At 42.7% G+C, this 25,722-nt stretch overlaps 1 protein-coding gene across 3 annotated transcripts in view; it reads left to right on the top strand.

Annotated features, from left to right (window-relative positions):
- The window catches only part of Cdc14a (cell division cycle 14A), a 159,908-nt gene that overhangs the window by 128,879 nt on the left and 5,307 nt on the right, over nucleotides 1–25,722 (top strand). The window contains exons 12-15 of one of the 3 annotated variants that reach the window (XM_085835565.1): nucleotides 4,549–4,661; nucleotides 5,905–5,952; nucleotides 8,205–8,327; nucleotides 9,013–9,582. In XM_085835565.1, the coding sequence (XP_085691691.1) occupies nucleotides 4,549–4,661; nucleotides 5,905–5,952; nucleotides 8,205–8,327; nucleotides 9,013–9,484 (756 nt within the window). In that variant the 3' untranslated portion in view covers nucleotides 9,485–9,582. Of the gene's footprint in view, nucleotides 1–4,548; nucleotides 4,662–5,904; nucleotides 5,953–8,204; nucleotides 8,328–9,012; nucleotides 9,584–25,722 lie in introns of those variants that run through there. The other 2 variants (XM_021158702.3, XM_085835564.1) reach the window with 2 other exon arrangements.

The following is a 25,722-nucleotide window of genomic DNA, read 5'->3' on the forward strand; positions in this document are numbered from 1 at the left end:
TCTGTTTTCACTCATCCCTATTTCAAACTCCTATGCTACATTTTTTTCCAGAATCTCTTATCTTTATTTCCTAAGGTGCTATATTTTATCTGAGTTCTTTTCATAAGAGCACAGTCAACAACCTCCCTGCTAGCATATTCTACTACCATTTTTATTAATGTGTTGGCCAGTCATTACTTTATCTAACTAAAAGCTATGGACACTATTTTATAATAATAATAATTATTATTATTATCTGCATAGGACATTGGAATAAAATATAGTTCATTGCCTTTAGGGGGGCCAAGGTGTGAGAGTCTCCCTCAGGGTCAGGTTTGTTTGTCATTGATCTCAAAGAGCCTGTGGGTCAACTAGTGTGAGAGAAAAATGTGCTGTGGTATGGTCAGAAAGAGCCTCGAGGTTGGCTTCTCCACATATGTCATTTGGTAACATATGGTCTTCCATGCCACACCTTCCCGCACTGTGGTAGACTGGGATTCCTCTGAAACTGTGAGCCCAAGTGAGACTTTCCTCCATTAAAAGGATTCTGTTGGGCATTTTAATCTCACACCTGATACCACACCTTAATGGCATCTCATGAGCAACATCTTTAAACCACCTCCTGCCGACCAATCCCCTGGACTGCTTTGATGCCTCTCTGGTGTCTAGAGTTGAATTCTCTAATTAGTTCTACCTGAAGTTCCCACCCTCACCACAGGCTTCTGTGACTTGATTATATTAGAGACTTGATTTCCTAACACATGTAGCTGTGCCCATGTGTTTGACTCTGCATCTCAGGAGGTAGAGATCTGTTTCCAGACAGTTTTGGTTTTGAAGATTGCATAACTTAAGGCAAATATGCTTTGAATAACATTGCATAGTGCTTTAAGAGTGCAAAGGGTCTGAGTAGCACAGGCCTTTGAGCCCAGCACTTGGGAGGAGAACGCAGGAGGATCGGAGGCTTGAGCAGCTTTGTCTAGGTAGTGATTTTAGGTCATTCTGGATGGCATGAAACCCCGCCTCCAAAACCAAAACCAAACACAAACAAACAAGCAAACAATTATACCTCTATACTTCTTAGTCCCTCAAGTACCCTAAAAATATGTGCATAAATAAACAATAGCATGGTTTCTCTTTTGCTAGGTTTCTTTGGACCTATCTGCATATCTAAAATCTTTCATCAAGTTGCCTCCTCCTTCCTAACTTCTAATTTGCTGCATCCTCCTCTAAACCATCTTCTCTCATCAGACAGAATCCGCTTAACTCTCCTCCTCACTCTTGGTCCTTTCCTTTCTCAATTCATTCTTTAACCATGGAACAGCTAGAAGGACATGTTAGCAGTATTTCAACTACATTTCTCAAAATATATAGAATGCCTAACATAACATAACATAAATAAAATTATAAAAACCCACTGGTTCCTACAGGTCTACAAAACAAGTCTACCTCCCTAGAAATGAGATATGAATTTACATACTAAGATGATATTTATATCTTTTAAATCTTTTAAAGATGTACTCTTAAGCTCTTTGCTAGGTGAAGTTCAAGAGGGTATATACTTTGGAGGGCGATTGGTTAGCATTGTAGAACATAGCTTTAAAATGGGCTTAGCAAATCTGTTTCACGAACTTTTCTTTCACAGTATTAGGGCAGTGTTTGACAAACATTTGCACCTAAAATGATGTTTGTTAAAGCTGTGTACAGTGTTGAAAGGCAGAGAACAGCCTGACCTAAAGTATTCGTTAAATAAACAATTTGCCATGTCTAGACAACAGAATTTTATGGAGCAATAAAATGACAAGGCGAGGCTCTTTTTCATTTGTCCTAGAACAGCACAGTAAATATGTATTCTTAATGAAGAAATAACTCTCAAAGCTGTGTGTGTAATACAACCTGTTTTTGTAATGAGGAGAATGTCAGGGTGATAGGGAGAGGGGAATGTGCATAGCACAGTAAAAATCCTGGAGAACCGTGCCAGTGGCTGTGGTTGTTGTTGGCTTTTGATAGTAAAATTATTTAACATTTGTATTTTATTTAAGATAAATATATGATAATCATACTCTATATACTCTATTGTATGTTATCTATCATCTATGTATGTATCTAACTCATCTATCTATCTATTCATCTATCTATCTATCTATCTATCTATCTATCTATCTATCTATGACAAAGCACCATGACCAAAGGCAGCTTGCAGAAGGAAGAGTTTGTTGATGCTTAAAGTTCCAGGGGGTGACTCCATGACCATTTTGGTGAGGAACATGGCATCAAACAGGCAGGCTTGGCTCTGAAGCACGCCTGAGAGCTTATATACTTAAGACAACAGCCATGAAGCAGAGAGGGGGGGGGGAAGAGGAGAGAGAGATAGATAGATAGAGAGAGAGAGAGAGAGAGAGAGCGCTGACTGGGAAACATTGGCTTTTGAAACTTTAAAACCCACCCACAGTGGTAAGCCTACTCCAATAAAGCCATACCTCTTAATCTTTCCAAAACAGTTGCGCTCTTTGGGGACCAAGTACTCACATGTACGAGTCTCTGGGGGCCATTCTCATTCAAGTCACCAGATTCCACTCTCTGGCTCCCATCGGCTTGCAGCTGTATCATAATTGAAAATGCATTTAGTGCAATTTCAAAAGCTCCCATAGTCTTTCACTGTTTACAAGGCCAAAGTCTTTTCTGAGACTCAAGACAATTTCTTAACTGTAAGCCCTTGTAAAATCAAAAATACAAACGATATCCTTCTAACATGCTGCCTACAGAATAGAATATACATACATCACTGTTCTGAGAGGGAGTAATGGGCATAGTGAGGAAGTACTGGATTAAAGCGTGATCGACACCCAGCAGGGGGAATTCCAGCTTCTGTAGCTTGTCATCCAATGTCAATGGGCTTAGGTGGTTCCACTCATCCAGGTTTTCTGACTGCAACTCCCTCCTCTTCTCTTTAAGAGAAGACACCCTTTTCTTTTCCAGGGAGTGTGAGCTGGGACTATATATGTATTGTTTTCTTCCCTTTAAAAAACAAAAGATTATTTATTAAATATCTTTAATCTTTTGTACAGTCCAGTTGTTACCTGTCTTCCCCCTACCCCGTCTACCCTCTGACAGTTCCTCATCCCATTCTTCCTCCCTCCTGTTTTCAAGATGATGTGTCCACCCCACCCCAGCCTTCCTGGCCTCTTCACTCCCTGGGGCCTCCAGTCTCTTGAGGGTTAGGTGCATCTTCTCTGACTGAACACAGACCCTGCAGTCCTCTACTGTATATATGTGTTGGGGGTCTCATATCAGCTGCGTGTATGCTGCCTGGTTGGTGGCTCAATATCTTAGAGTGACACTTTAGTAAATTAAAGGAAGAAAGTAAAAACAGTATTTTAAATGCAGATTGTTAGGTATGTGATAGTACGTCATAGGATATTATTTGTTTAACCTGCTGGTCCTGGAGGCTCAGGGCTGTAATCCCAGCACAGCAGGCGAAGGCAGGAGCATCACCAACCCAAGGCTAGTCTGGGCTAGTGAGACCCCATCTCAAAAAAAAAAACAAAAAAACAAAAAAACAAAAAACAAAAGGCAAAGCAGAAGAACGGCAACGACAAAGATACGGCTCTTTACAGTTTATGACTCTTAGTGAAGAAGAAAAAAACCTCCACGTATTATTATTATTTTAAATACCCTGTTCATTTTACTTAGCTATATAACTTTTAAAATTACTTTATTTCCAGGCATTATGTAACAGCTTAAAATATGAGAATGGAGTGTAAGAAAAAATATCCTATTTTTTTACTTTTCCCCAGACCTCTAAGCAGACTAAATTATTAGTTTCACTGTTATATTCCTAAATACCAAAAATTATTTTTTTAAAAAATAATGAAAAAAACAAACCAACGCCCTTTCTTCCTGCACCCACTGGTTGGGTTAGATGGGAACTACCTCTTCCATCTTCCCACAGGGCCTTCTCCTTTTGAGTTAACATAAGAAGGTTTCATGGGGCAACACCAGTCGGCCACTTCTACTTTCCAAACTATGGAATTTCAGAAGGAAACATGCTTTGCTGATGGAATGCTGTTGGCTCTTTAACTCGCGAGAGAGTTTGCGTGCCTCCTGGAGGGTTAGCCAACGCTGAGCGTGACTGTGTAGATGTCTCCAGTTATCTGACCAAGCTTGCTCATAAGTAGGTTGTGGAATTTGCAGTAGCGACTCCTAGAAACATCTGGGATGTGTTATAGTCAGGATTGAGCCAGGCTGGTTTCCAAAGCCTAATGTGTCCCCATGACAGTCTTTTTGGTTCTGACCCCATTGCCATAGACATATTTCAGACACTCCCATATCCAGCCCCACGCTTCTTTGACTTGGAATTTGATGGATATATTTAAATGTTGAGTGTGTGCTTTACTGCTGAGTTTATAACACATTTAAATGATCCAAGCTACAGGAAGATCATTTCCTGTTTTGTAAGTAAGGTCATTTGCTCTTATCTGTAACTGTTAAGTTACCTATGCGCTATTAAGAAATCAGTATAAAGCTAAACTGTTTGTAATGACCTTCCTATGGGACATGCCTGTTTTTCAGAATAATTTTGAAGATGAAGATATGGAAATTAAGAACAACGTAACGCAGGGAGACAAACTACGTGCCTTAAAAAGCCAGAGGCATCCCCGCTCCTCGCCATCCTGTGCATTTAGGTAGCCTCATCTTTAAACCTTTCAGTTCGTAGAGCACCTCCACTTGTGGGTAACATGTGTCTTCACTTCAGAATGCCATTCTCCAAATCCTGAGTTTACCTGTGTTTTCCGACACTTGGCTCTTTTGCTCCCACCCCCCAGCTGTTGTGTGTCTCCCCACTGATGGGAGTAGGCACGCTTTAAATGCTTGTGAAAACAGTTGTTACATCTCTGTCTCTGGAATTCTGCCTCGAGCTGCTGAGCAGTTCTTTCTGCTTCTCTGTTCTAAATTCTATTTGGAGTTTCACACGAAGGTTTCTGCTACTCTGGAGGGTTCTCCCTGATGTGCCGGGGTTTTGTATGGAAGCCAGAGTGTGAAGAAAAGAAAGGCTGGGCCAAGTTTTGGTGTTTTCCACTACCTGACTTCACCTTCCATTTTTGAGGATTGCTTGAGTGATTCCTCCATGTGTCTGAGAAATTATAAACCATCTTGCTTTTGGAGTTTAAAGTTACCCAACAAAATCAGTGCTGGTAGTGGACATCTGCCTATATGGCAATCGAAACCCTGTGATAGTTCACATAGGGTTGAAAGGAAAAGCAATCTTATAAGGGCAGAAGGGTGTATTGGGACCATGGTTCTCAACCCGTGGGTCACGACCCTTTGGGTGTCAAATGTCCCTTTCACAAGGATCCCATATCAGATATCCTGGATATATAAGATATATCCACACTGTGATTCACAACAGTAGCAAAATTATGATAATGGAATGGCTATAAAAATAATTTTATGGTTGAGGTGAAGAGTTACCACAACATAAAGAAATGTATTACCGGGTCACAGCATTAGGAAGGTTGAGCGTCATTGTATTGGAAGAAAGTATAATTTAGCAAGTACATATGCAAGGGACCAGTCCTTCCTGTACAGATCTCAGAAGCCATGTTTAGATGTGAATTTTCTTATATTCCAAATGGGAGGTAGACTTCAGTTTCCACCATACCGTCACGGCATTATCAGCAAACCCTTCTCTACTGAGTCATCTTTTTGTGTAAAAGCAAGATGCTATAAGTAACACTCATGGCGAAACAGTGCCTGCTGGTGTCGGGATTCATTCTGTAACGTGGGCGAACGCCCATATCCACCTGGCATGGTTTTTCTCTTTCGATTGTTTAACATCTTTATGTCTCTGACACAAATGCCACATGTGGTCTTTGTTTAACTGTGGGGACCTGTTGATACCTGAGCTCTTCTCTTCTGGTTTTGCAGGTCAGATGATATGAAAGGACACCAAAGGGCAATGGCCCAGACTTTCAGGTACTGTACACAATTAGCCACTATCAATATATATGACCTTTTAGTCACATTTTCCAAGAACCAGAAAATAAATATAACTCCATGAAAATAAATATAACTACCAGCTTTCTCTCTATATTTATTAATCTTGGTAGTTGGACTAAATCCCAGGGCTTTATATATTCTTTATCACTGAGCACCCCTCTCCTAGCTTATAGCATTTCATATCCTCTTTCTTCCTGATTGTTAAAATATGCCCCCACCTTAAGAAAGGGTCTTTCTGCATAGCTCTTGCAGTCCTGGAACTCACTATGTAGACCAGACTGGCCTTGAACTCACAGAGATGAGCCTGCCCCTGCCTCCCACATGCCAATTTACCCCCCTCCCGGCTTAACCATTATTTTAAGTTTACTTATTTGTTTTACTTTATGTGTGAGAGTGTTTTGCTTGCAGGTGTATATGTATCTTGTGTGTGTGCCTGGTGCTCGCTGAGGTCAGAGGAAGGCACTTGGACCCGGAGTTACAGACAGTTGTGAGCTTTCATGTGGGTGCTGAGAGCCAAAGCTGGATCCTCTACAGGAGCAGCAAGTGCTCTTAATCACTGAGCCTACTCTCCAAATCGGAAATAAACTGCATTTTTAACGCTTACTTTTGAAAGGGCATTTCTTGTCCTTCCCTCAGGCTATGTGCGGGAGTTAGGACCTCTAGGTCCTGTGAACTTCCAGCATCTTCTGGTCTCTGGTAAACTCCAAAGAGCTCTGCAACTTTCTTTTCAACCCAGAGACTGATTCTGATGTCTTTTTATTTGTTAGTGCTCTTTACTCTGTTTTTATTTGTTCATCTCTATGTAGTTGTTTATTATTCATGAGAAGAGGAAATATTAGTGCTCTTCTCTTGAAAAAAAGTTCTTTGATCCTCCAGGACTCGTACCTAGACACTGGTATTACCTGGATGCGTCGTGGCACCTGCTGAGAAGACTAAAAGTGATTGGCTAGTATTGTTGATAAAATAGGACAAAAAGCTGCCATTTTCTTCTGGAGGAGAAAATTCTAACCATAGTGTTGTTTAATGGGTAGCTCTTATTGGCCCAGGTTTCTCCAAAGCCTGAGTCTCTTCCCTGTATAACCTTAGCACTTTTGCTTTGGGGAAGACATGGCATAAGCAGTGCTTAGGGAGAGGGATGATGAAGAAAGGCAGACAGAAAGCATGGTCCAGCTTCAGCACAGGGTTTTCCTAGGACCGAAGATATTTGATATTAAATTCGTGACTGAGCCCTGGCTCTCTTCAGTGAAGTCTCTTTCCCTGGGAACCTGATGATGCCGCACCTGCTGCGCCCCTCAGAGTGGAGATGAGAGCGTCTTTGATCTCAGAATTTATTGTGGGTTATGGAAGTAGGCAAAAACGAGATGAAGTATGCAGTGTAGGAGCTGTGATGTACTGGGAGAGTGCCCATTAAGACAGCTTGATGATCCTGCTTGGGGATTCAGGAGAGCCTCCTTGGGGGAGGTAACAACCAAATGGTCCATTAAGGTGCAAGTGGGAAGCCTGAGATGGGGGTGGAGCAGGGTGGGGGGAGCAAGGAGAGAAGAGGACACCCTGCAGGAGGAAAAGGATAAACAAACTACACAAAGGTGGGGAGTGCAGTCTAGTCAGGGAACCCACAGCTAGACTAGCCTGTCTAGTCAACTTTCCTGCTTGTTTAACGGGACAAAAACAGTAGATACAGTCACACATACAGATGATGAGTGGCCTTGCTCCCCACCTGAGGTGAACAGACAGGTGTGAACCAACAAAAATGAATAGGGAAGCTTGAGACCACCGGGCACTTGACTGTGTGGGTTTAATCTTGGAGCTAGTATGACCCACTAAGAGAAGCAAGTGCCAGATTTTAGATTTTTTTCTTTGTTTTTTTTTTTTGTTTTTGTTATTTTTTTTTAATAAGCTAAGCCAAGGCTTTTGAGCTAGACTTTGTAGAGATGGAAGAGAGGTTAAATGGTTTGAAGAGTGAAGTATCAGATGTTTTAGATTTCATCAGAGGGAATCATTGTGAAAGAAACAAGAGGATAAAAAATAATGGTGGCCATATTTAGGGCAATTGCAAGCTGAAAGGGAAGGAGGGGATCTGAATGGGACTGTCTCATTTTTTTTTTTTCATGCCCTTTGGGGCATTGAGTGTTTGGAATTTACTATATCATAGTTCATTGCTGAATATTTTAGGTTGCACAACTTTAGTGTGACACTCTGTCCCCTTCCCCCCTCCCCCCTCAACAAAGATTAAGTTCCTCACCGCAACCAACTGTGTCGACCGTGAAGACTTCCAAAGTGTGTTTGTCCCCTTCAGTGACAGCCAAAAGGATAAGCCGAGGTTCTTTGTCTTCAGGAGCGAATATAAGAAGGTAATTCTTCTTCCTCTTCCGGGGCGCTAGCCTGAGGTAAGGAAGGTCTACTGCAGGCCAGGAATCTGACTGCAGATCTGCGAGCGGAGGGTGCTGGGAAGAACTGGAGAACCCCCAAGATCCCTATATTTCTGGGTCTTCTTGTCCTATCTCCCTGGCAGGCTGTAGAGGGGTTAGTTGGATGGTGACAGTGGCAGTCTCCTGGGGACTCTCCACTTTGTTTTATGTGATGCAGATGTAGCCAGGGATGCTAATGATCAACAGTCCTGTTCCTTACCCAGAATGCACAGTGGGAACCAACTCAGCTGGTCGAGATGCTTGATGTCAGCATATGCTAGAATATGTCTGGGTTAAGCTAAATCTTGGACTTAAGTCAGCTTGCAGACTCTCCCTATAGTTAGCTACCCTTCGCTTCTGGCAGATACAGTCCTCAAATGTTCTATTTACGACCAGTCAGTGTTCAAACCTGTCTCTTGGGTCTTTGGTAACTGCTTTTGACCAAGGAGCTTGGCATGTATAAATAAGGCCACGAATGTTAATGTCACCAAGAGTGATGAAGCCGATTAGTCAACTGTGTGGATCAGAACCGTCTCCCTTGTCTGGCTGTGATTCCGTGTTTACAGATAGGAGTATGCATTCTTGTCTCTTTTTTTTCCCCTTCCCACCTGTGTTTTACCCTCTCCAGCTTCTCCATAAATTCCCGGCTAGCCAATTCTCTAGGGAACTTGAACGCTGGGACAGAAGAACCTGAGACCAAGAAGACCACATCACTCACCAAGGCCGCTTTCATAGCCAGCCCATTCACCAGCTTCTTGAATGGCAGCACCCAGACACCTGGCAGAAACTACCCTGAGCTCAACAACAACCAGTACACCAGAAGCAGCAACAGCAACAGCAGCAGCAGCGGTCTTGGGGGCAACCTGAACAGCTCTCCAGTCCCCCAGAGCGCCAAGCCCGGGGAGCACACCACCACCCTTCGACCTTCCTTCCCGGGGTCACTCTCTTCCTCCTCAGTGAGATTCCTGAGCCGTTCTATACCTGTAAGTTCACAGACCCCACCTCTGGGTCCTCAGAACCCCGAATGCAACTTCTGTACCCTGCCTTCCCAGCCGAGGCTGCCACCAAAGAAATTTAATAGTGCCAAGGAAACCTTCTGATCGACACCTTCCCTCTGTGTTGTGCAACTGTCCATGCGCTACATTCTGCTGGCTCCTCTTCAAGTAAATGCCAAGTTTCAACTGGGTTTTCTTCCTTTCTTTCTCCCCTCCCCCTCCCTTCTGCTGTCCCTAAAAGGGAGACAGCTTTCATTTCATAGATCATGGACACTGTAGGCTTTGGTTACTTTTCAGTTAAGTTCTCAAAACATACTTAATACGTGACACCAGGCATAGCGTTTGCTTTGCTTGGGGTGGTGTTGAGAATGATGGCTTCCTTATTCTTCAAATCATGGTTTGGATTGGGGTAAACAAAGGTGGGAAGTGCTACAAGAACAGATTCTTCCCACGGCAGAGCATCAGGCCTTCTGCAGGGAGCTGACCCACTCACTATTCGTGACGTTGAAAATGAAGGTGTTAGTAAGAGAAAGTCAGAGAGAGGTGGGTAGGTCCCTAGACTTCAAGGGTATGATCAGGTAGTCTCTAGGAAGACATTTAAAATTAGCCTCCTCTCTTCTAGAGATAAGTGAGAACTGAAATTTTTTTTTTTTTGTCAAAGAGATCTTTATCCAGTCACCAGGCTCCCTTTTTTACTAGCCCTGATGGAGTGAAGATCTATTGGTCAAGTCTCCATTACAGATTTAAAATTTTGATTGTGTCAAGAGGCACTGAAATCCGTTTCGTTTGAGAGGGAAAATAGGTGAACTATCTGCAATGTATCAAGGAGGCGGGATGTGGGCAGGTCTGTTTCTCTCTTGCAGGAGCAAGCCTGGCTCCCTGGGAGGGCTGTGCCTACATTCGCCCACACTGCTCTTCAGCCAGTTGCTCAGCCAACCATCAGGACAAGACAGTGCTCAACAGGGGCAGTGAACGGAGGAAGGGAAGTGCAGAGTTTGTGCTTGTGGCCCACTTAGCAAAATACAGCGCCATGATTAGTCCGTGCAGGGATCCAGTCTCCTGAGTGTGTTCCCTAAGAATGTAGTATGTGTATGTTCTTGTGTGTGTGTATATGTGTGTTTGTGTGTGTTTGTGTGTGTGTATCTGTGTGCATGTGTGTATGTGTGTGTGTGTATGTGTGTGTGAGTGTGTGCATGAGCATGTGTTTGTGTTTTCATGTGTAGGCTCTCTGGACTCATTTGTATTACAAGCTTCTTTTCAAAACTGCCTTTATTCTATAGTCCATATGCAATCCTCTCCCTAAGAGAAACTCTAGCATATATAATTTTCCTTGGATGATTTTATTTCTATGAAAAATTTCACCATTATTTAAAACTTTAATATTTATGTTTATTTCATATGGGCAGGTGTTTTGCCTATATGTATCTGTGCGCCATGTGCACGCATGCAGTGCCTGCAGAGGTCAGAAGAGGATATCTCTAGATTCTGTTATAGGCCAGGGTTCCAATGAGCCATCTGCCCATTCTTTGACCTGATTCTGATCAGATTCTAATCCCTTTATACACGCTGAGGAGATTTGTATCATAAGTGTGGAAATCCACGGGACTGGGCGGGGTGGAACAGAGGTAAGGGTTCATGGGTAGGCACTAGATGGGAAAGAGCAGTGTATTTAAACATTCTCAGCTGTGCTGATGCATCCATCCTGCACGTTACAGTGAATTGAGTTCCTCTTGTATTTTCATACATTGTTTTGTGGATCAGCCTCTTTTTTTAGAACTGATTATGGATCTTTTTATTTCCAGGAAAAGTGTTATATAAATAATGATACAAACAGCTCGTGGATTCCACTGCCAAAGGCTTGTGCCATCCTCATTGAAAGTTTGATGCTAGAAGCATCAGGAAATTGTCAAGAAGGTCTTACCTTCTGGGATCCCTGTTTAGGAGGGATACATGGGATCCCTATTCTCCTGTGCTAATTAGAGCCCCCCTGAGGGCGGGAAGGGGATTCTTTGCACAGTAGAAATCCCTCGTGCACCCCATGCTGTTTACACAGTGAACTTTGGCCTCATTCTGTTGCTTCTTTTCACTCTCCCCCTTTCCTCTTCCTCCTCCTCCTCCCTCCTCCTCCACCACCTCCTCCTCCCACTCCTCTTCCACATCCCTCTTTTTGGCCAGAATAGGGTAAATTTCCAGTAATTAATTATAAAATGTGAGGTTGGAGTTCCAACTCGTCCCACTTCTTTTGTTGTTGTGCTGCAGAAAACGACATTTATGACTAGACTTGGCAGTATGGCTCCCTTTCCTCTCTTTCTCCCTGAGAGGAAAGCAGATCCCCGTGCAGTCCCCCAATCCTAAGCCTTCTGTGACCTCCCATGTGGTTGATGTTCGGGCTTAGGTTCTCCCGCTGCTGCCTGGCTGGCAGGAAGTTTAAAGGACCATGGAGGTCCCCACTTCTTGTGGAAATAAGTAGGAGTTTGAGAACAGTCCTCCTTCACGGCTCTGTGAGACTGGCCTTTTGCTGCTGAAGATGAAGGCAGTGCAGGAGCCCAGAACAAGCAGGACCCCAGAACAAGCAGGACCCCAGAACAAGCAGGACCCCAGAACAAGCAGGACCGACTCGCTCAACACAAGTGTTTTAAGGGAAGTAAAACATTTGCCTGTGTAAACCCGGGGACCTGAGTTCAAACCCATAGGACCACTGTAAAGACTGAATGCTGCTACATACATCTGTAATCTCAGTGCTCCTGGGGTGAGATGGGAGGCAGAGACAGGAGATATACAGCCCAGTGACATGTGATAAAAAGACTACATCCCAAAACATAGTGGAAAGTGAGGACAGCACCCAAGGTTGTCCTCTGACTACACACACATACACACACACACACACACACACATACACACACACACCATGACAGGGACATCCCCTCCCATCACACACATAACCCCCTTGGAACTTCCTAGGTAATAAAATGAAGTCTGAGTGGTAATACCCTCCCTGTACCTTTAAGAGAGACCCAGGAACTCTTGGAGGATGGGGGGTGGGGAGGAGATGGGTGTTTAGAGGGAGTCTAATATTTTAAAAGCTACAATTAGCATCTCTTTTGAAAGCTGCAATTGCTCGTTCACTTTTTGCTGCAGCTCAGCCCCCAGAAAAATGTAAAAATGATTTCCTTGTTCTGTCATTAACCTGCTCTAACATGGGAAACAGGAATAAATGTTAAGGAACCCTCGCGGCTGTGGCAGAGTGCTAAGCAATAATCAGATGTTATTTTCATTATCTTGGCCTGCTGGGTTAGTCTTGTCTCCACTGTCCAGAGCCAGAGCACGGGGTTGCACTTTGGGTGACCCCCCCACCCCCACCCCTTACTGTAGAAACCAATTTGCTTCCTGACGGAGAAGTTCTCGAGTTCTTGAGGAACGGGGGACATGTGATGAGGGTGTGGGTGGGGTGGAAGTGTTTTATTAAGTTGGAACTGCTTGTGGTAACTGTCTTGAATATTTGCTATGTTATATTTTTAATGACATTTTTACTGAACAGCTAGTCATCACCCTGTCCTTATCTGACCCCCAAGTCTTTGTCAGGGGCCCGATGGTTCCCCTGTAAACTGTTCTGTATCCCACTTTGGTTTTTGTTGTAGCACCTCTCAGGACCATGGATTTCATTGTCCGGTAGGCTCTAAGCACTGTGGGAGCAGAGATGGTACCTTCATTGCCATGGTTACAAGCCTGGATGCTGTTAGATAGTAGGCACTCCGCAGGTATATGTTGGCTGGATAAGAAGATGGGTGGATGTGTAAATGGATGGGTACGGTAAGAACGATTGCTTCTCTTTTGTATATAAACATCTCAAGGGGCTAAGAGATTAACGCTTTTGCCCTAGATTTTTCCTACAAATAACAGAATCCTATTTGGAACCTAGGGCAGGGTGAATCCCAAAGACATAGTATTTTGAAGGCTTTATGTTGCATATGTACTGTTATAACGGTTACAAAAATAGAGATGTAAATGATAGACATTTAAACAATCTTCCTCCCTCCCTCCCTCCCTCCCTCCCTCCCTCCCTCCCTCCCTCCCTCCCTCCCTCCCTCCCCCCCCCTCCCAATGGGGGTAGAAAGCTGTGAGGACAGGTTAATGTCTTAGTCATTTGGGTTTTGCGGGATGAATAGGAGCCTGCAAGCGGTCCTAGTGAAGGCCAGAGGTTGGTGACTGGCTGTTTTACACAGGGGGAAAAGTTTAAGCACAGAGATGCTTTAGTGCTGTGGTTGAGTTCTCAGGTTTTGAAAGCAAGCTGACCTGGCTTCAAATTCTGTCTCTGACACTGCCTTTTATGGAGGTATTTGGCACCTTATTTAACTTTTCTGAGCCTCAGGGAAATAACGCAATTATAATAGTTGGGAGCAAATCAGATTTTCTTGTTTGCGTGAAGCTTACACAGTATTACAGGAATATTTAAAATACAGAAAAAATATGACCGCGGCTTTGAAAATGACTGGTGATTTACAGAGTGTTGGTGCTGAGGTCATGATGTCCATTGTCATAGAATGGTTATAGTGTTCGGTTGACAAAAATCATATGGAGTGCAAGTGCTTACCAACAGTGCTTGGTAGCTGTCAGCTATTATGGCTATTAATAGCTGTGAGTTATTCCCAGGACAGCTGAAGGCCCGCGTGGCCAAAGAGCAGACTGAGAGCTTACGCTGAAGCCAAACTAGGGAAGAGAAGCACGGAAGGAGCCAGAGGACTTTATAGCAAGAAGAGCCAGAGGGGATGGTGATTTGGTGGAAAAAATAATTTTTAATAATAATTCTTTTTATTATTAATTATTTTTATTTGTTTACATTTCATATGTTGTCCCCCTTTTGAGAATAAAATATTTACTTTTCTCCTGTGAAATGATCATAACTGCATCCCTGGCTGACTTGGAACTCTTTATGTAGATAAGGCTACCCTGGAACTCGTTTGTCTCTGCCTCCTGAGTGCCTGGACTCATGGCATGTGCCACCGTGTCAGATAAATGATTAACCTTTTAGTGCACAAAATAATGGGTGGTGTTGTGACATTTTGTGTGTCTGTTGTGCTTTGCTCATATTCATACCCTGAACATCCTCCTCTGTACCCCTTCCTCCCTTCTCCCTCCTCCCTCTTCCCTCATTCCTCCCACTGCTCCTCTTCCTCCTTTCAAGTAGTTCCTCTGCTCTCATGGTGTGTGTATGTGTTGTGTGTGTGCTGTATGTGTGTGTATGGTGTGTGGTATGCATATATGTTGTATATGCGTTGTGTGTATGTATCGTGTATGAGTGGTATGTGTGGTGGGTGTGTGGTATGTGTGTGTTGTGTGTATGTTGGGTGTGTATTGTGTGTGTTATATGTGTGTGTTGTGTGTGTATTATATATATGAGTGGTGTGTGTGGTATATGTGTATGTGTTGTATGTGTGTGGTGTGTGTATTGTGTACGAGTGATGTGTGTGTGTAGTGTGTCTGGTATGTGTATGTGTTGTGGGTGTGTATGTGTTATATGTGTGTGTTGTGTGTGTATTGTGTATGAGTGGTATGTGTGATATGTGTGTGGTGTGTGTAGTGTGTTGTATGTATATGCGTTGTGTATGTGTTGTATGTGTGTGTGGTTGGGGTGTGTGTGGTGTGTATTGTGTGTGGTGTGTATGTGTGTTTTGTGTGTGTGTTGGAAACATGATTTGTCCTTTTCCTGCTTTACCGTCTCCTGTCCCTTCCTCCTCCTTCCCAGCAATCCTTTCCCCTTCTAAATAGCCTCCTCTTCTATATCTGTGTCACATACATACATACATACATACATACATGCTGAAATCTAGATTCTACATGAGGCAAAGGTGACCTTTGTCTTCATGAATCTAGCTTAATTTGCTTAACATGACCTCCAGTTCCATCCATTTTTTCTGAAAATGGCATGTTCTCATTCTTTATGTCTAAATAAAACTACATTGTTCATATATACTACATTTTCTTTATCCACTCACTGGTTGGTGAACACCTTGCCTGGTTCTGTATCTTTACCGCTGTGAGTGATGTTGTAGTCAGCATCTCTGTGCTGCACTGACATAGTGTCCTAGGAGTGGCGTAGTTGTGCCAGGTGACAGTTCTACCAGTATCCATGGTGACTGCACTAATTTCCATTCCACTGTCCTAGTTTTCTTTCTGATGCTGTGATGAACACCATGGCCAGAAGCAACCTGGGGGTGGGGGTGGGGGTGGGGGTTGTTTCAGGTCACGATTTCATATCTTATTCTATCACTGAGGAATGAATTTTAGTGTAGGACCTCAAATAGGGAGGGAACCTAGAGGCAGGAGCTGATTCAGAGGCCATGGAAGGGTGCTGCTTACTAGCTTGCTCCTCATGGCTTGCTCAGCCTGCTTGCTTATAGAACTCAGGACCACCAGCCCACTGGTACCACTACTCAGTGATCTGAGCCCTCCCACATTAATCACCAATCAAGAAAATGCACCAGAGGCTTGTCCACAGGGCAATCTGGGTGAGGCATCTTCTTGATTGAGGTTCCCTCTTCCAAAATAACTTAAGTCAGTGTTAGATTGACATCTAATGAGCCAGCACACCCTCCATCAACAAAGAAGGTGTACTCTGTAGCCTCACCAACTTTCATTGATTTTTGTTTTCTTCATGTTAGCCATTCAGACAGAGGTGAGATTGAATCTTCGTGTAGCTTGTTTGACACTTGCTAGATGGCTAAGGATGTTATGTGTCATATGTGTTTTGTCGTTTGTATTTCTTTTGAGAAACATCTCTGTTGTTTCTTTTTCTAACTGGATAATTCAAGGTTTTCTGTTTGTTTGTTTGTCTTTAATTTATGGCTATGAAGCCCTAGTCAGATGTATAAGTGGTAAAGATTTTCTCCCTTTCTGTAGGTTCTATTCTTTCTCTTTTCAGGGCAGAAGCTTTTAAATTTCACGCAATTCCATTTGTCATTTTGTTTTTTCCTGAGCTATTGAAGGCTTTTTCCCCCAGAAAGTTCTTAACGATGTCTATAGAAAGCTATGGTTTGGTGGAGATACTTCTGGTATCTGTGCTGAAGGGAGCTTTTGGTGGGACACCCGGAAGCAGGGAGACCCATCAGCTGTGTTGGTGCCTCAACAGGTGTCCTTGAATAATGCCATATAGGTTAAATAGATCCTGACTCTAAACACACATTATAGTATAGATAGCACTAAATAACCCTATAGAATCAACAGTGTTAACAGTTTCGCTAATTTAAAAATGGTATGTATAGGTTTAAATTAAAAGTTATTATTACCGTGTGTGTGTACACACGTGTGCCATAGCTTTGCATGTGGAGGCCAGAGGACAACTCTACAAAGTTGGGCTTCTCTTTCCTCCTTTCTCTGGCTCTAGGATTGGATTCAGGCTGCCACGCTTGTATGGAAACTGCTCTACCTATTGAGCCAACTCTCCTACCCCTATATTTAGTTTTGTAAATGAAAACTTAATCAGCTCAAGAAAAATTATGGTCCTTAAACAGGCGTGCTTTTTTTTTTTTTTTTCAATATCTGAGCATGAGGTGTTGTAAAATAAAGTGCGTTGCTAATCTAAAGAATGTGCGTGTTGAGTTCCAAGATTTCAAGAAACTCTTCTTTTCAGTTTGGGGGTTCCATTATTCCCGTTTTGTGGGAACAGCCTTTTACTGAAATCTTTTTGGTGATTTCTTAAAGTTGTAGCCTGCATTAACTCCCCTCTTTATCCCTCCTAGGGGCACCGGCTGGCCGGCTCTAGGGCCCACCAGTGATGGCACTCAGCCTTTCTTTCTTTCTTTTTCTTTTTTTTTTCTTTTTCTTTTCTTTTCTTTTTTTTTTTTTTTCCAGACAGGGTTTCTCTTTATAGCCCCGGCTGTCCTGGAACTCACTTTGTAGACCAGGCTGGCCTCGAACTCAGAAATCCGCCTGCCTCTGCCTCCCGAGTGCTGGGATTAATGGCGTGCATACCACACCTGGCTGGCACTCAGCGTTTCTAGAATGTTCCCAGTCTTGGTTCTGTGGTTTTCTCATTCCCTTTGCTGTGTTGATGTCTTTTATGATCTCAGCTTCGTCTCTTTTTTAATTCCTATTGTAGAATTGGCCTATGTATGTTTCCGGTAAAGAGCTGGTCACCCCGTTGCACTTATGTGTTGTCACTTACCCTGCTCTGTCCCTAGACACTGTGGCCTTTTGCCTTGCTTCTGCATTCTGTTCTCACTCATTTGGCTTCAGGGAGCTATTTCTCGAAGCTCTCTTCACCAATTTCTCTTCTTTAAAGACGTCTGTTATCCTTTTGCTCTTTTGCTCTTCTCAATAAACTGACTTCATGCAGTTTACTTTAGCTTCCCTTATTTGGCTTGTGCCATGGTATTATGTACTTTGCTCTTATTGACATAAAGTGTTGCTGTTCTATGCATTGAACATCAATATCTATATATTGTCCATATATATCAAATTATCCTACTTTTAAACTTCCTTTATATGAACATTTTCTGAGCTTCTTGAATTTCAGGGTTTTTAACATGATGCTCAGGCAGATACAATAATGAAAAGTTGAAAACTCTGCTTGGTTTAGAGTTGGAAATCAAATTGAAAGGACTTTTCCGTTTTTTCTTAGCCACCATTGCTGCCAATACCGCCTCCTCCTCCTCCCCCCTCCTCCTCCTCCTTCTCCTCTTCCTCCTCTCTCCTCCCTCCTCCTCCTCTTCTTCCTCCTCTTCCTTCTCCTCTTCCTCCTCTTTCTCCTCCTCCTACTCCTTTTCTTCTGTCCATCCCCCCTGTCCCCCACCAACACAGGGTCCTACTTATGCAGCCCAGCCTAACCTCAGACTGTGGATTTTCTGCTTTAGCCTCCCCAAGTGTTGGGCTGGTGAGCACATGCCACCATGTCTGGCTGGTTTGGACATTCTTACACCATGTTGAGTTTGACTAGAACACAGCTCTCTGCTCCCATGGCCAGCTCCCATTCTTCCACTGAGCCGGGTTGGGAAGACTCTTTGTTGTGAAGACTCTGGATGAGCAATCTGAGCAGCCAGTATATTGTTAGGTTCTACTGTGTTCTACCATCAGGTAGAATATAGGTGTACTCTAGAAGTCATTGGGGCTTAACGTAGTAGTAAGCTTGGAATGATATAAAATTATTGATTCTATCCTTGTACAAAAACTAGTTTGGTGAAAAGCCACTGAGTTAATTTGGAACATCGTTAGTGATGACAATAACGAGTTGATTGGTTGATTCAGTGGCCGTCTGCTCCCAATAAAATACTCTTACCTTTCAGTGGGGGTTTTCCTGATTTCACCTTGATGCCCACAGTCTGTCTTGAAAATAATGACCTCCCTCCTCACTTTAAATATGACGATTAGTCATTGAATCGTTGTGAATGGTTTACTAACATAATAAATGACAAACTAAAGGTGAACTGTATTAAATATTTTGAATTCATGTTTGGTCAGTTGAATGTTGGTACATTTAATAGTGAAGATGATGCTGTGTTTCTAAACTTTTGTTGTTTCTGAATTGCTGTGATTGTTTTTTTCACCCTTCCTCTTTGTTCTGACCTTGCTTTGGATTTGATGCTGATTCTCTCAGCCAAGGGATAGAGAGATGAGAAATAGCAAGAACATTCCACCCCGAGACCCTGCTGCTCTTGTGTTCCCCACCCCAGGGACCTGGGCTCCAGGGAAGTATCCCATTGTTTCAAGGTCAGCAGGATGCAGATGAATCTTTTACATTTGCATACAGCCACGTCTGCCGTGTTTGCAGATGTACCTAGCTGTAATGTAAGTCTCCAATGTTAAACAATGCTTTACATTAATTTTCTGTATAAAGCCTGACAGCTATTTTTATCTCTCCACTTGAAAGCACCTTTCAAATACAAAATTTGCAGCAAGTGGCAAAGTTGCTACAACAACAACAACAAAAAGTATGGCATTGAGGTGGTTTATAGTCTTTTAATTCCCGTTATTATTAAATTTACTTACTCATTTCTTCGTCTTCTTTCTTTTTTTCCCCTTCTGGTGTGGAGGAATGTTCTAGAGCCTGACCTGTGCTAAACAAATGCTCTGTCACTGAGTTAGTTATCTCTTCAGCCCCTTTCACTTTATATTTTTGAGAGCAGGTTTCCCTAAGTTGCTGAGGCTGGCTTGAGCTTGCTCTGTGACCCAGCCAGCCCTTCCTTGAACTTGGGACCCTCTATAGTTTGAGGGGTTACAGGTCTGAGCCACTAGACCTGGCTGTACCCCTTTTCTTACATAATAATAATATTTACTGTTCGGTCAATAGAAAGGAGTGTGACTTTAATGCTGCATTTATTTTTATTTTATTCACATTTTAGGAGCAAGGAATAGAAGAAAGTTAGTATCTTTTATATGTATATAAAGCTCAACAATTTGAAAATGTTGTACTTAATATATAAATCCTTACTACAGGGCTCAGTATTGTTCCCCTGAAGCAAAGTCAGACAGGGATATACAATGTTTTCTATAAGACGGAAAGTTCCATGCAGGCATCTCCTGGCTCAGCTAATCTTCAGCCTTCCTGGTCTTTCTAGCATTATGTTTCCACTGCCACCCTCCACTAAAAATACCCACTTCTCAATATAAGACTGTTTCAAAGGATTGTACTGTGAGATGATTTTTCTTTTGCTTTAAAATTCGTTGGTTTCTGTAACACATCTAGGTTTAGACTCCTGGCAGTTATTGCTGTTTGGTCTTCTTATTTTCTGATGGCTTTTGCAGTTATGGAGGATTTTCAGCTATTAATTTTTTAGATAACTTCTTTTCTGCCTTCCTCTTACATCTCCCCTTAAACTTTGGAGAGAAGCAGGTAGAACCTCGCGTCCAGTGTGAAGGTACCTGCTACAAGTCCCTAGCACAGGAGGGAAGTGAACTCAGGATATTTATGCTGATGCCTGTCGCTGTATCCTCAGTATTTCTGACTTTCTGTTTTATAGTTTAGTTCCGAGCTCTAACTAAGGTGGCGACTGAGTTCCTTCTCTGTTTTCCAGGTATTGTCTTTACAGTTTTTATAGTACGTGCTTTCTAGCGTCTCCCTATTTACGTCGTTGGATGCAGTGATTTCAATGACTTCATCTTTCTTATCTAACATCTCTGATCTCTTTGTTGTTACAGCCATCGGAATCTGGGCCTGCCGGTTTGGGTGGTGTGGTTTCTCGTTCTCTCTGTGACTTGTTCCTTGAGGCTCTCAGATGCTCAGCCTCTATCAGGCTTTGCATTTCCTCTTAGGAGACTTTTTGTCTTAGATGCGGCCTTGTCTGTTCTCTCTGTCACCTTCCTTTGTAAGCTCTAGCATTCTAGTTGGCAGGTTCACTCTGAATGTGAGGGTGTGTGTGTCTGTCTGTCTGTCACTCGAGCACATGAGTGTGTGTGCATCAGACCAGAGGCTGATGTTTGTTGTCTTCCTCATCCTCCACCTTCTCTCTTGAGGTAGGGCCTCTTCCGGATAAACCCCCCACCCCCTCTGATTTTCGGAGACTGACTGGTCTGTAAGCTGCAGAGATCTTCCTGGCTCTGCCTCCCCAGTGCTTGGGTTGCACTGTTCCTAGCTGAGTGTGGATGCTGAGGTTCTGCATCCAGATCCTAGAGTTTGACAGACACATTGCTCATCGAGCCATCTCCCGGCCCCAGACAGGAGGTTTTCATTGTTTGTTTGCTTTGCGTCTCCTTCATGATTCTTTTCTGAAGTTTCATTTTATTTGATTTATGTAAGAGCTATGCCTATTTATGGTATCCAGTGTGATGTTTTGATATGCAGTGGTGAAATCGGGAGTGCCTAGCATATCCATTGCCTTGATGAATTTATCCTTTCTGCGGGTTCTCCTGATTCTTGGGGTCATTCAGTTTAGAAACAGGTCTGAATGACTTCAGGCTCCTGTCTTGGTGAGCTGGGCCCAGGCTTGCATCTCAGGCATGGATGTACCTGTGAGTGAATCCTGGTCTGAGGACAGTGGCTATGGCTTCTGCAGCCCCCTTTCACTGCTGGGAGAGCCATTCTTGGCACTAAGCCTGGAGTCCTTGTGTGTCCTCTTGGCCTGTCTGTCCTTGAGAACAGAACAGCTGGCTACTTCTACTTGTCTCCAACTCTGTAGTCAGTGGCCTACCACTGAGGCTTGGTTCTTCTCCAGGTCACAGGGATGTTGATCTTGCTTTGAGGCCTGCCACGATTTCTCTTTCTTCCTTATATCTTTACAAATATTTAGTATTTGTCCATGTAGGAGGTCATTCCGAGCATAGCTTGATGGTCCATCTTGATGTTACCTCTTCGACTCCCCATCTTAGGGCCTTTGGGAATCTATCCAATCAACGTTTAAAGCTCACTGCCGTCCTCTTGTGCATCAATTTTCCAATCCTGTCAGGCAGTTCCTCGTGACCTCAAACTCCTCCTGCTCCACCCATCTGCCATTCGTTACACGCTGTATTCCCAGCCTACTCAACCCTCCTCCTTTCCTCTGCCTCTCAAACCCTGCTGTTCAACTTTTCTTGGCCACACTCAACTTTGGCAATCATGGTCTCTTCAGAAGTCACCCTACTTCGCTCTGTGGCCTACATCACTCCTCTCCTATGTAGAGTGCCCTATCTCGTGGATGGCGGCCCCCTGGATCTCTACAGAATTGCTTGGTAAACCTGAAGTGAGGCAGGCATGTCAGGCAGAAAAACATGACATCTAACTTTTTTGGATAGGTTTACCTATTTATTGTAGGTTTTAAGTACTGGCAAGGTCATTTCTTTCTTTAAAAACTTTGGATTTCTCTCTCACCTCCCATTCCCCGGACTCTTTTTCTATGTACAAGACTTAATTCTATCACTAACCCTCTCACATACAGAAGGCATTCCCGTGGGGTGTGCATCCTTACACAGATAACACAGTACTTAGGAAGCCTTGGGTCTGCCACAGCTGCCTCCACGTCCCATCGTGGTATTTGTGAACTAGCCCCTCTGTACCTTCTCCCCATCACTGGCACCTCTTGCCTTTAATTTCTCATATACTGTTGTCCGTATTAGTTTCTTAGACAGAGTCGATTAAGTCATATTTATTTGCCTTTGTACAGGGGTTCTGCTTTGTCTACAGGACCAACTCCTGGTCTCTTGGCTTGCTAGTCAAGGCCCTTCCCCATCATCCCTGCGCCTTGTTTGCCTCCCGTTCAGCAGCTGTACTTAGTATCTTGGCATTTGGTACCGAGTTCACTCTGTGGTTGTTCTCTTCTCTGTTGGGTTTGATATTTCCAGGCCTGCTGAAACAGGCTCTTTGGATGGCACATCTGTGACTGATCCAGGCAGAAAGCTTTTTGCTCCTTGACTCACATAGCAGTTCACACACCTGTCACTCATACAGTCAGGTACCCAAGCTTGTTCTTTTCTTCTGTGGGCTTTTAAGATGCTCAGAGCATCGTTGTTTCCCAAAGCTCCACAGAGTTAGAAGTGCCTAATTAGTAGCGTTGAACTAGAAGTTGGATACTATATCTGTGCTCATGTTAAGCAAATGAGCCCGTGAGCCCACAGACCCCTGTTAGCCTTGCGGGTGTGAACCAAATTTTCAGTTTTAACCCTAGTATACAATAATCTCGAAGTTGTCTAATTTTTTAAAAAAGTAATATGGCTTTAACTGTAATAGAAAATAAATTTAAAACAAGCTGACATCAATATAATTTTGGTGTTCAGATGAACTGGAAACACTAAAGTAACGGTTGACTGAGTCAAGGAAGATGTCAACAATCTGTCATCTAACAATTGAACTCTTTGTGATTGCTGAAAAGCCTATATTAAATTCCCCCAGGAAAAAAAAGAGTCTATTAAAAGCCATGTAGGAAGGGAAAAGAATATTTTACATCATGTTTTAATTAACCAGAATTGTCTTGTTCCATCTTGGGGCACTTGGAATACATGGAGGATCCAAGGGGACCGCATATACCCTTCTCAGGGCTGATTTTATCACACCCTTCTCAGAGCTGAGTTTATCACAGCGCTTTAGGCTTTGGTGCTGGCCATGATGCTGTTTCCAGTGGACGTTCAGCTACCACCCCTGAAACGTTTGCATTCTGTCCCAAGAAGTGAATTCATTAACGTGTTGAGAAGCCTCCTTTGTGGGAATATGTATCAGTGTGTGCATTTTGTGTGTTAATTCTTAGGCAGTCCAGAAAGCCTCAAGCTGTTATAGAGACATGAACGGGCTATAAGGGAAGAACATAAAGAGAGTTGTAGATTAAAATTCTCCCAGTATTCACTTGTTCTTTAATACTTTGGATGCAAGGGTATAAATAAAACCTTATATTATCAAATATATAGTTTTCTTAATTACCTAAAGTGTTAAAATAAACTATTTTTTCTTTGATGCATTTTGCCTCTATAGTTAGAATCCACACTGGGGAATAACAAGCAGACCGTATGTGTCATTCTTAGAGACTTGGGGAATTAAGAAAAATAATAGAAACCCAGTGTAGCAAATGGTCACATAGTTGCAGAAAGGGCTCTGGCTTCCCGGGGTGCCAACCTGAAAGTTTTTATACAAATTAATCGGACAGAAGATACCTCTTTACCGGTCTGCTGTCGGGATGTCAGTCTGTCATCCTCTCTTATTTGTTGTTTGTGACAAACAGCTCATGGTTGTATTTACTAACCATCTGTACTGTATGTAGATGTATAATTATGAGACATTTCCCTGGCACAATTAAGTAGCTGGGTGGTTTAAGAAAGAAGCAGCTCTGGGAGAGCAAAAGTTTGAAAGTTACGACGCACATCTGCCAAAACTGATTAGCAGCGAGTGTCCAGAACAGAACAAGCAGCCTTGCTCGTCTTACCTAACACTTGGTTTTATGTCAACTTTCCTGCTTTCAGGGAACGCAGCGTCATGATGGAAGTTTGCATTTTGACACAAAACTTGTGTCAGGCAATAAAACTTGTGTTACCCTTGCTTCCCAGATCGGATATTTCTGCATTCTTTTATGGTATCCATACTATAATAATGCCATATGTTCCTAAGAGATTTGATCTAGTCTGAGAGTCCCGTGGAACTTATTGATCAAAGGAGCTCGAGATTAAATATCTTGGTTTTGTGACCACTTTTGAATACAAAATAACGTCTACACCTCAGGTCTCATGACCATCCCCAATATCTCCACCATTATCTTTATTTATCCTAGAGCCATTGGCTTTAAGACATGGGGACATTAAACACACACACTCACACACACACACACACACTGTTCAAGGAGAATTAAAACATTATTTAAAAGAATACTCCAAGTGTAGATTTTGTTGTTGTTGTTTTTGAGACAGGGTCTCTTTGTGAAGTCCTGGCTGTTCTGGAACTCATTGTGTCTACCAGAATGAGCTGTAGTTCATAGAGATTCTCCTGCCTCTGCCTCCCCAGTGCTGAGATTAAAGGCATGAGATACCATGTCCAGCAGGGTAGTAGGTGTTGTTATAATAAACCTTTTTTTTCCTTTAAATTTGATTCTGATGAAAAATAATTTAGAATGCACTATCTCCTTTAATGTAATCAATATAATATATCTGTTCTGTAATTTACATATCTTTGTTCTCATCAGGGTGAAAGAGCCTGTTAAATAGAACACATAGTGATTACAGAACAAATGCCTGAAGTTCCTTTGATGAACTATGCAGATGGTCTGTGTTTGTGCCTTAGAGCTAGGGCTCCTGGGCTTCAGACTCCTTCAATTCCTAGTTGAGTAATCTGGGCCAAAAACTGCTATGGGCCACAATTTTCCTCATCTGTGAAATGGCGGCATGAAGGACTTAATGAGTGAATACATAAAAAGTATCTAAACTGTGCCTGACATATTAGAAAAGTACTCAGTAAATATCTCAGAACCAGTGAACTGCAAGTATTTTATCTAACTTCTTAAGAACCCCAAATAGTTTCATTAATAAAATTAATGGTAATAATGATACTGCTTTTCAAGTACAAAGTATATTCTTATTGTAAAAAAACAAAAATTTAGTAACTGGTTTTTGCTCTCTTTGCTACAATATTAGTACAGGTTGAGCACCTCTCATCTGAAATTAATTTGAATTTTATTTACATATATATGATGAAGTCTATTGGGGATGGGGTCTATATAGCAATATTATGTTTCCTATACAGCTTATGGACACAGCCTGAACGTAACATTATGCATTTTTGTTATTGTTTGTTTGTTATCTGTTTTTGTGCGTGTATGTTGGCTGTACCTATCATATAAAGTTGCTGTGGGACTTTTGGCTGTACCTATCATATAAAGTTGCTGTGGGACTTTTGGCTTATGAATGGTCAGTTGTAGATTGTGAAGCCTTCCGAGTTCAGTCTGCACTTCTGTGACATATACCGT

Source organism: Mus caroli, unplaced genomic scaffold (assembly GCF_978045245.1).
Source record: "Mus caroli unplaced genomic scaffold, Mus_caroli_1 scaffold_3, whole genome shotgun sequence".
Lineage (NCBI taxonomy): Eukaryota > Metazoa > Chordata > Mammalia > Rodentia > Muridae > Mus > Mus caroli.